Source organism: Haliaeetus leucocephalus, unplaced genomic scaffold (genome assembly GCF_000737465.1).
Source record: "Haliaeetus leucocephalus isolate CR32 unplaced genomic scaffold, Haliaeetus_leucocephalus-4.0 Scaffold162, whole genome shotgun sequence".
NCBI classification, from domain to species: domain Eukaryota; kingdom Metazoa; phylum Chordata; class Aves; order Accipitriformes; family Accipitridae; genus Haliaeetus; species Haliaeetus leucocephalus.
In genome coordinates this window covers 10,853,654-10,864,530 of record NW_010972598.1, presented here as the reverse complement: position 1 = coordinate 10,864,530, position 10,877 = coordinate 10,853,654, and the positions used below count along the sequence as shown (strand labels likewise).

At 63.7% G+C, this 10,877-nt stretch overlaps 1 protein-coding gene across 1 annotated transcript in view; it reads left to right on the top strand.

The window, feature by feature from the left end:
* The first annotated feature begins 7,005 nt into the window (after positions 1 to 7,005).
* Positions 7,006 to 10,877, top strand: part of GPR124 (G protein-coupled receptor 124) — a 14,715-nt gene continuing 10,843 nt past the window's right edge. The window contains exons 1-2 of the mRNA XM_010562977.1: positions 7,006 to 7,169; positions 8,296 to 8,367. Coding sequence (XP_010561279.1) covers positions 7,006 to 7,169; positions 8,296 to 8,367 — 236 coding nt within the window. The remainder of the gene's footprint in view (positions 7,170 to 8,295; positions 8,368 to 10,877) is intronic.

Below are 10,877 nucleotides of genomic sequence, written 5' to 3'. Positions count from 1 at the left end.
GGGGGGGGCTGGAACAGCGGGGAGACCCCCGTATCCCCCACCCACGGCGGCGGGTACCGCTCCCCGGAGCCGCGCTCCCACGGGCGGGCAGGTGCTGGTGGGGCTAAGGGAGATGGGGTGGGGGGAGGCAAAGCCCTGCGGTGTCGGGGAGCGCAGCGCAAACGGTGACTTTTTTCACGTATTTTGTCACTTCGGAAGGGAATCCGTCCCAACAGACGCGTTGCTCGGTTCTGCATAACTTTGTTTAAATTGCGTGAAAGCGGGGTGTTGCGGCTCTAGAATAACGGAAAGGACCCCACTCTCCCTACGGCGCGGCAGCAGTGTGGGCTTAAAGTGTGGACGTGAGCTGGAAATCCAGGAAACGGGCTCCTTCTCCACGCTTCCCTCCGCAGGGTTTGCTGCCTGAGTGCTGGGAAGGATGTTTTTGTTTGAAAGTGGAAATATTTGCTGAAAAGAGATCGGGAGCAGGGAGCGGGTTTCGGGTTTGCGCAAAGGCTCTACAGCTGCCGCTGGCTTCCTAAAAACTTCCTCGCACCCTCGGTGCCGGGGAGGGTTGGGGTTTCGGCCGACGCTGGCAGCCGGCACGCCTGCTCGCTGCAGCAGCGGATTGCAGGGTTTATTTATAGCTCCGGAGGAGATGTTTGAATTAAAATCTGGTTTGGAAGGCAGGGCCGGCAGTGCCGTTGCTGGAGGGAACGTCACTTTTGCCCGGAGTGTTGTCCCGTGAGGGCGGCCGTGCCTGCTTGCCCGCCCGCCCACGCGAGCATGCCCACGGCCTCGGCTCTCCACCTTCTGCTTCTCGGGTGGGTTTTGTCGGACGCTGCGGAGGATTGGGGCTGCGCAGGGCTGGGCTGGGGGCTGCCGTGCTCCTGGTCCCGTCCACTCTCACGTGCTTGAACCCGCTCGGTCGCGTTGCCGCTCACGCACCGGAGTCGCTGCTATTTCTAAGCATCTCTTGGTTCTCCATGTGCTGTGCCGCTCGCTGCAAAGGGGCTTCGTTTTGGGGTGACGATGTCTGCTTTGTGAAAATGGGGTGGCTGTGAAGGGCACCCAGCTGATGCCACCGTCCCACACGTGGAGTGTGGCCGTGAAACACGCCTGTGCTGCGTGGATGCCACGAGCAGGGTCTGAAGTGCGACGGTCGTAATAAAAGCGTAAATCATCCTGGAGCAGCAGCTCCGATGTGTGTCTTGGGTTTCCCTTGGTGGGGGGACGGTGGGGGGCTGCAGGGCAGGTGGAGGCTGGGCTCTGCAGTCACACTCTCCCTTGGACAGGCTTTGCTCTTCATTTCTTTCCTCCTACGGCCCTTTCTTTTACGTCAGCCCCTCACAAATACCCATGGGGATGAGTCCTTTGTCAATCTGTATTTGGGAAAAGCATCCGATTAGTTGCCTGCTCTGGTACTTTCTCCAGTGTGAGCGAGTGTGACCGCAATGTTGAGCACGAGTCGAGCCCCACTGCGGCCCCGAGCCGGCAGAGCCGCCGAGGAGGGCTGTGTCCGGTGGGACAGGGCGGTTTGGAGCCGTCCGTGCCAGGGCCGGTTCCCTCGGAGGGGCTGGGATGACTGTGCAGAAGCATTAGGGCATTACACGATCCCACTAAAACGTGACATGAAACCTACAGGCGTAGGCAGAAACCTACAAATATGCGGTGACCCTGGGCTCTGCTCTCGTGCAGTAAACATGATTTATTCTAAACCCTTTCCAGATGGAACAATCAAAACCAGAGACTCCGGCTTCAGGAGAGTCTCCTGGAGCCGCTGGGGTGCAGGCAGGGAGCGGAGGAGGCAGCAGGGCCTGGGCACGTGGCAAGAGCTGCACATGCCTTGGGGGACACCCCGCCGGGGACAGCCAAATTTGGAGCCCCACGGGTGAGCCAGGTCTGAGCAGGGCTCCTTTGCGTGCCCCAGGGATGCTCAGCATCACTCTTGTCCCAGTCGCAGGAAACACGTAATGTGTTTTGTGCAGAGCAACGCTTAAAAGCGGAGCCCTGTTCCAGTCTTCGTCCGGTCCGGCCTGGAAGCAGGCATGCATTAGCGCTAACGAGCAGCGCTGATGCTGCGCATGGGGGGAGGCTCTTCCCAGCAGCTGCCAGCTGCTGTCCCGGCCGCAGCTCCGGCCGCCTGGGCGATGGCTGGGGACACACGGGCGGCCGGAGGAGGTCTGCTGCCCTGCGGGTCCCTCACCCCGGCTCTCATTTGGCTTTTTCCCACACTCTCGGTTTACTTCTTTATTTATCTTTAATTATTAGGCCTGCGCTGAGGAATCCAAGGCTGCCTCTGTGGCAGCTGCTGCTTATTTACCCCCCACGCCTGAGAAACACTCGCTGGCATCGCAGCCTGCGGATGGGCAGAGCAGGGGATGAGGGACGAGGGATGCCCGTGGCACCGGGAACCTGCCCTTCAGCCAGCGCCGGGCTCGGCCGTGGCGTCCCGGCATCCCGGGGGACGTGGCAGTTTCTCACGGCGAGCCGTCTGCTGAGTGGAGCCGCAGCTCCTTTTCTCTTCCCTCGGCCCCTCGCAGGGATCGCTGCTTTGGGAGAGAGCAAACCAGTGCCCGCAGATGTGGAGCTGCAGAAATTAACTCCATGTGGGGAAACCGTGGTGGCAGGGAACAGACCCGGTACGGCCAGGGGTGCTGGGAACCGGCGGCCCTGCTCCATCCTGGTGATGGGTGCGATGGCCGGGGCCATGGCCCTGGAGCCCCTGGAGCTGCGGGATAGTGGCAGGACAGGGAGACCGGGCGTTTCGGTTCTTGCCTAAATATCCACAGCCGTGCCGGCCATCTCCTGCCGGTCTTTGGTCCTACCTGAGAAACTCGTGCCCTGGGGAGACCTGCAGCCAGTGGGTATGGAGTGGCCTGCCGGGACCCGTGCAGGCAGAAGTGCTGCCTTCATCACGGAGCAGGGAGTCGGCATGGGGACATGTGTGGGGTCCGGCTAGCAGGATGATGCTCACAGGGGTGCGATATCCCCGTACAACCCCAGCAGACATTACAAGGCGTGTGTTCTCTGACACCTGCCCCATTTTATACCTAGAGGTTAATTCTTGCCCCCAGCTCGTCGCAGGGAGGAAGGAGGGATACCAACCCTAACAGACTGGCTTGTCACCCCTTTTTGACTCGTAGCGCTGCAGAACTCACCCGGCTGCAGCTGTCTCAGCAGAGTTTGCACCGATGCAGCTTGGGGCACAGCGCTTCCCCCAGCCCCTCCATCGTGGTCCAGCCTCCCAGGACCGTGGTCTTCCCGTGGTTTGGGGCTGGGGGGTTTGGCACCTCTCGGGGACATCCCTCCGACGTGACTGCGAGGTGCTGGGGCTCTGCAGACATGTATTAACAAGGCTTTAATTCCCTCCCCCTCCAGCTGACCCCTGTGCTAATCACCTAATGGAAAAAGCACTGTATCCCTAACGAGACGCAGATAGCTGCGCCGGCCGCGGCCAGCCCTGCTGTCACACGGGCGGGAGCCCAAACCTCTTCCAGATGTGGAATCCCAGCACAGGCCTCATTTATGTGCACAGCTTGATTGCACTGAAATTACAGATTGTCTGCAGGGAATAGAGGGCTTTGACTTATGACCAATTTCCAGTTCTACTTGAACTCCCCTCTCCGAGGCTGGTTTATCCTGGGCCCTGCAGATGGTTTCTTTCCCAAACCTTTTTTCAGCTTTTATATTTGTTATTTATTGGGCTGCAGGTCCAGCAGATTTGGTTTTTCCAGGGGCGGTGAGTCGTGGTGCTGCCCGGTGCATCGGAGCACCCCGGCCCTGCTGCCCTGCGCCAGCTCTGGAGGTTTCGCCCTCTCTCCGGGGCTTATTTTTCCTGTGCTAACAAAAGCCGAGGGTTGGAACAATAATTTTCACCGTCCGAAATAGCCCGGCGTGACGCGAGGCTGGAGGCAACGCCCCGCGCACGTCGTGGGGAGGGGAAGAGCCCCCGAGCACCCAAACGAAGTGGGGAGGGGGTGGCCCCGGTGATGTTGGGGGGTCTTCAGCCCCATTGGGGTGGGAGCTGCAGGGTCCCTCTGGGATGCTGCCGCCACCAGAGCCCTTCCCAGTGCCGGAGCCCTCAGCACCTCTCGCCAGCCCTGGGGCCCCTCTTTTCTCTTCCTAAAATCCCTCTGCAAACCGGCGAGCTCTGCTCGGGGCGCAGCCTGCGCCGTATCTGCTGCGAGCATATGCTTTGAATTAATGCACTTGGAGAGCAAAAAGCATAGCCGGCCTCCCCGCCCCCACCGCGGCCCCCCCTTATTAACCTCCGTGACGCTGCCTGTGCCTTTCCCCTGCCTGCACGGGCTGGGGAGCCACCATCTCCCCGCGTCCTTTTTTGGTTGGGTCCAGAGGAAGTTTATTGTTTCAGCAGCCCAGTTTCTGGAGCCGTTATTTATCCAAGTGGATTCCAGCATGCTTGAAAAAACAATCTTGTTTTTTTCGGGTTTTTTGGCTCCTCTTTTTGAGGTGAAAAAAAGAAGAAGAAGGGATCTCTCTATCTCTCTGCCTGCAGCCTCCTGAGGTCCAAGCCCTGAGAGCCCCGGCGCAGGCGGGTTGGAGCAGGGATGCTGAACCCCTTCCAAGGCTGAATCCCCCCAGGATGGGAGGATGCTCCCTCCCGCCGCCCGTCCGCCCCCATCCCCACCACGCATCCCCCCATCGTTTCCGTTTGACTCGATGCTCCGGTCCTTAATCCCCGCATTGTCCAGAGAGACTTTTCCAGCCATCGCTCAATTAGCCGATTATTGTCCCAGTGGCGGGGCTGTCCCCGGCAGGCGACGGGAGCCCACCCACCCACCCACCGCTATGCCGGAGGGTCTCGGGGTGGCCGGGTGGGCTGAAGGCGTCGTTTCGGACGGGAGGATGCTGGAGTGGCACGAGGGCGATCGGGCGTCGAGGGCTGGGGGTGCGCGCCGGGCGCATCGCTCCGAACCCAGCTTGGGGGGTACCTCTTGGTGGGGCGTTTGCCGGTGCTGCCAAGGTGAGGAGTCCCAGCCTGGGCTGGAGCCAAGGCACGGCTGAGCGGCGGCTCTGGAGGAGCACAGCTGTGCTTTCATGGCCTGCCAAGCCTCCGGACGGCTGGGACATGGGGGCATCGCATCCCCTTTGGACCCCCGGCCCCATGCAGACCCCGGCGAGCATCTGGGGAGCCGCTGCAACCCCTGCCCGGCACGCTTTCCAGCCCACCGGTGGCAACAGCCACCTTGGCCATGGCGAGCCGGGGGGATTGGGGGGTAGCAGGGTTTGCTTCCAGCCCCCCATCCCCTTTCCCCCCCCAGCTGATCCCTCCTCCTGGCCAGGAGCAGGGGCAGCTCTTGGAGTTTGAAATCCAGCTGAGGGGTTTGGGTCCAGCTCCGGTCCTGCGTGCCGAGGGCTGGGTCCCAGCGTGGGGCCGTGCTGCCCCAGTGGGGCTCGGGGGCTGCTCGCCCGTGACCCCCGTGTGCTGCGTCGGGGCGGTCTTGCGGGCACACTTATTCCATTGTATTTTGGGGTTTCTGAGTTAATGTCCTGTAAGGGGATAATGCCGGGGACCCGCACATGGCTCTGCCGCATGCAGACACGCGGGAACGGAAAATCCTGTGGAGCCTGATGAGAACTTCCTGGAAAAAAAAAACAAAACAGAAAGCATTTTGGAACATAATATCCATAAAACTAGAGAAAACAAAATAAAACCATGTTTGAGGATGTGAGTTGTAACGGGGGTGCGTGACCTGGCTGGCTTCTACAGGATGGGGAGAAGAAGAGCCAGGGTGGCTACCCAGAAAAAGTTTTACCAGGAAAAAAACCTTTCAGTCAGATCGTTACTGTCAGTGCAATTTTCGTGCGCCGACCGCTCATTTTGGTCGAGGACCTCTTTTCCTTAAGGAAGGGCAGACCAGGCACCAAGCAGCGGGGTGTCGCAGGGGTGGGCAGTGCCCACAGCTCGGGGTCCCCCCACACCGTACCGGGTTCCCGGACATTCCCGTGCTCCCCAAGGGGCCGGTGGGTCCGGGGGTGGCTTCGCCCTTGGCCAAAGTACCCCACGGGGAGGGTGTCCCACAGCTGTTTTCCTGACCGTCGGCGGGCGGGTTGCTGGCCCGGCCGCCTGGCTGCAGATCACAGGGGAGGCCGATGGCATGGGGGCTGCGGGAGCGTTGCCTTTTAAGGCGGGGAGTTCTGTTTTTATGGCAGAGGCGCAGATGGTCCCAGGGGTCCGCGAACAAAGCGAGCATCCACGGCATCGGGGCTCAGCCCTTGGCGGGGGGGAACCGGGGACTGCGTTCTCGGCTGGGCGCAGCTCTCCGGTGTGCTGGCTCCCCGATGCAGGCGGCCGGCTGCCTGCTCTCTGCCTGCTGTGCTGGAGGCATGTCCGTGGTTGTAAACCCCTGCAAAGCCCATGCCCTGGGAGGAGGCTTTGGCGTAGCTGGGTCCAGCATGCCGGAGGTGCCCGGCCTCCCCCCTGCCCAAAGGCTCCGCGTGTCCTTGGCCATGCCGGGGACCCCCCTGCCACCCCGGGCCAGGGTGCAGGAGCAATCACAGGAGGTCTGAGACCGGAGTCTCCTGCGCTCATCTAGTTTCTGCGTTTGCAGGTCATGCAGCCCCACGGACCGTTTCAGCAGGGTCCGTCCTGCATCTCAACTTGGCCCCCAAGCCAGGGGGTTTCTGCTTGCCCTAAGCTTTAGCAGGGAGCCCCCGAGGTCCCCCCATGCGCGCGCAGCCTGCGGAGGCTTTGCCGGGTTGTGAAATCTGCTGCCGCTGGAATTAAAACCTTCTGGAGCCGTTGGGGCCGGCACGGCCTTGAGCAACAGCCCCCACCGACGACGTGACGGGGAATCAAGGCACGCCATGGGGCTGCCGTGCCCGGGAGCCGGGGCTGCTCCGGGAACGATGCTGCTCTGGGAGCATCCCTGCTGCCCCTCGCTCCGGGTGGGATCCCGGGGCTACGAGCGCCGTCGATCGGCACTGGTGCTCGCTGCTGCAGTGCTGGGGTGAGCCAAACCCTGCGAAAGCAGGGTCCCCGCAGGGAGGAAAGGGCGAGACATGGCCCTGGCCACGACGGCTCCGGCCGCCAGCGTGTGGAAGCAATTTGCAGGCTGGCGGGGCTGCCGGACGCTTCCGCTCCCTGCCGCCGGCCAGGTCGCAGGGCCCCACGGACACGGCAGTGCCCGGTGGCGGCTCCTCATTAGCACAGGATGCAGCACAAGGTGGGGAGGGGGGCTGCCCCCCAACCCTTCCATCCCCACCACCTTTTGGGGGTTTGGCAGCTGCCCCCCGCTGCAATGCAGCCCCCCACCCTGAGCCAGGTCCCGGTCCTGGTCTTGTCCGCTCCCCCGGCAGCCCCAATGCGGGAGCCCAGCCAGGGAGAACCGAGCGTGGCTGGTGACGGCTGCCACAGGCTGGGTGTTTGGAGGAGACGGAGCTCTGCAGCACACAGCCGCCATTCAGCCCCGCTGCAGAGCCTGCCCGTGTGTAAACAGCCCCGGCTCCGGCCCTCAATGAGCCCTTTTTTCCCCCGCGCCTCTCCTCTGGCCGGGGCTCCAGGGTGCCCTCCCGGCCCCGGCTGGCGGCTGCCCCCGCTCCGCTTTTGGATCACGTTTGCCGGTGGGAGCATCGCCGGTGCCCACGCGGCCGCCTGGGAGCTCCCGGGAAGAACCTCTGGTCCCCGAGAGCCAGCTCCTGTCCCCAGGCTGGGTTCTGGCTCTGCTAATTGCCACTGATGCGCTTTAATGAGCTTCTGGCTGAATTGTCGGGTGCTTGTGCCCTCCCTCCCTCTCCTGTTACCCCACAAGGGCCCCTTTGGCCAGCAAAGCTCTTTATTTTGGGATGAAATCTCAGTGCTGGGAGGCTCCTGGGATGGCCACAATGCCATGACCGCAGGGGGTCAGGCTGGTGGAGGGCAAGACCTGGGGGTGCCATGGGGTCCCCTCCTGGCTGCAGGTCCTCGGTGTGCCCTCTCAGTATGGGTGCTGGGGTGGGGATCTCATCGCCCGCGTGTGCAGCTCCTTGCACCCAGGCCCAGGTACAGGAGCGATGCCCCAAGAGCTGGCACAGCCCCGGGCACCTCCAGCCTGGTGCCACCATGCGTGTGGACCACGGCATGGGTTCCTGACACGGCCGTTGCATCCTATGTCCCCACTCAGCCGTGCAAGTCTGTCCCTGAGACTTCACCATCGCCACTGTCCCGGCGGGCACAGCCGGGGCTGCCACTTCTCATGGCAGGTCTGGCCGTCCCCACTCGCCCTCCAGCCCCGCAGGTCACCGGGGCACGGACGGGGGCTGCCTGGCAGGTCGAGTAACGGGGCTTCCCCTCTTCTTCTGCTCTTCCCACAGGCTGCTGAGTAACAACAAGATCACGGTGCTGGAGAACGGCTCCTTCTTCGGGCTGCGGGCTCTGGAGAAGCTGTGAGTGCCCGGTGGGCGGCTGGGGGGGTCATGGAAGGAGGGGTGGGCAGCAGGGTGCAGGCAGAGCTTCCATGGGGTGCGAGCAGGACGAGCGCCGGCAGCACCGTCTGGGTCCTGCTCCCGACATCGCTCCTGGGTGCTGCAGCGGGGTTTGCTGCTGGCACCCGCGGGCATCCCAGGGACCCCGGGAGCTATGCCGGGGCAGGAGGCAACAGGGGGGGCCGTGCTCTGTGGGGGCCGGTATGAAAAGCGACATTGTCCCCCTGAACAAAGTCAACTTTCTTATCTCTCCATGAAAGGCATCTCTATGGAGGGAGCTGTAATAAGGGGAGATTTATGGCCCCCATATGGGTTTGATCTGTAGGTATGCAGGAGCGGGGACCAGCGCACTGAGGGCGTTTTGTTCCCCACCGTGGCCCTGCGAGGGTCTCGTGCATTCCTGCGCCGAGCAGGGCCGGGTGGGCTCCCGCCGTGGGATGCTCACCCGGTGTGATGGTGGCCCAGCTGCCGGCGTCCATGGGCACTGTGCTCCGCAGCCGGCTTCTTCCCTGGCATCCTCTGTGGCACACGGTTGTGGGTTCCCCTTCTGTTGGGTGGCAGGTCCCTGCCCCGCAGCGCCTGGCCTCACATTTTCCCGCACAGCATCATTTTGGGTGCAGATGGGCAAGGCAGTGGGGAGGTGAAGGCAGCGGCAGGCAGGGGCAGGCAGCGTGCCCGGGGTTGTGGGGACCCCCCCGGGCAGGCACTGCCTGGGCCACTCTGCGACCGCACCGGCGTGTTCGGCCGGCGGCGGGTCTGGGGAGGGTTACAGCCTGGCTGAGGATTTGGGACAGCCCCAGGACGCCGGCTCTGTCAGCTGAGGGGCTTGTGGGGCTCACAGGGGCTCCCCAGGGGCAGCGGGACCCCCAACCACCTGCATTTCATTAGCACGAACAAGGAAGCGTTTATTAACGCGGATCTTGTTCGAGTTACAGGGCATGCACCTGCCCCGACCTGCAGCAGAGCCCAGCTGCTCCAGCGGGCATGGGGGCTGCGGGGCCGCACCGTGGGCCCTGGGGTGCACAGTGCCCACTCGTGGCATTGCTCTGGGGTGCGCAGCCTCTGGTGGGTGCCAGCCCCTGGGCAGCATTCGGTGCACAGCGCTGTGCGTGGGGTGCACGGTGTCGGGTGGGGGTGCAGGCACCCCGGGGTGCACGGCGCCTGGTGCGTGGCACTGCGGTTGGGGTGCACGGCGCTGGGATGGGGAGCAGGCATGACAGAGCATGCGGTGCCTGATGCATGGTGTTGGGGCTGGTTTGGGATTTAAAAGCGGTGGAAATCCCCGTGGGCCTGTTTTAGGGGGGGAGTGGGAAGCGCGTCCTTGGGGACCCTGTGTCCCTGTAGTCTCCCATGGCTGAGTCCTCCCCAGCGCGGTTCCAAGCGTGGGGTCACCTCTTCCTGCTCCTGGCACCGAGCCTTCATTAACAGGAGGGATTAACATGCACGCAGGCAGGGAGCAGCTGGGGCTGCCCTGGGCGCTGCGCTCACTGGGAAGGGCTGCGGTGGAGCCGGGGGGCTGGCACACCAGGGGGACCGTGGTTTTGCAGCCCCCAGGGTGCCCGGGATCCCCTTAAAAGTCTCCGTGCTCTGGGAGAGCAGCCACCCCATGTCACCTCCCGCTCACCTCTGCCGTGCCAAAACCCCACGCGGGTCAGAGGGGGAGCGCCAGCGTGTCTGGGGGGGGGGCTGTAGGCAGCGCTCCCCCATCCTGGGCCGGCCAGCATCACGCTGCACCGCGCCTGATTGCTCTCGACAGGAGCCGTAATTGTTTTCATCGGGTCGGTTTGGGGCTGCGGCGCAGACATGCCCCGTGGAGGAACCGCGCTGGTGTGGCGGGGACGCAGTGGGGGCTCCGGGGCCCCTCGCTTCTCGTCCTGGGGCTCGTGGGGCCCCTGCCCACCCTGGCTGCCCACCGTGGGTGCTTCGGCATCCCAATGTGATGGGGAGAAACCCGTTCCCGGGGTCTCAGCAGTGTGCAGGGTGCCCCCACAGACCACCGCCCCTCCGAGCTTGCAGCTTGGCATCTCCAGTGATTTGTAGCGGCGTAATGAGATTAATGAGTCTGAGCGGGGCCGGTATGCAGCCAAGGCGGCCGCGCTCATTAGCGCAGCCCCGCTTGGGAACGTCCTGCCCTCCGCCCGGGCCAGCGCTTCCCCCCTTGGGGCTTCGGGCTGCGAGGGGGGCTCGGCTGGGTGACAGCATGGGTGACAGGGATGGAGTCCGTCCATCTGTCCGTCTACACCGGGCTGCGGCGGGTGCTGCTGTGCACAGGGAGCTGCGTGTGTGTCTGTGGGCTCAGCCCTGGCGTGCCGGGCTCCTTGCAGCTGCACTGGGCTGGATCAGGCCCTCTGTGGCGGGATTTGCTGTGCGCATCGAGGCTCGCTCCTCGGGGCAGGAGGCGGTTGCTTTGCAGGGTCCCCATGCATGCACGGTGGGGGGGGGGGGGCCCTGGGGCCCCGTGGCACTGGGGC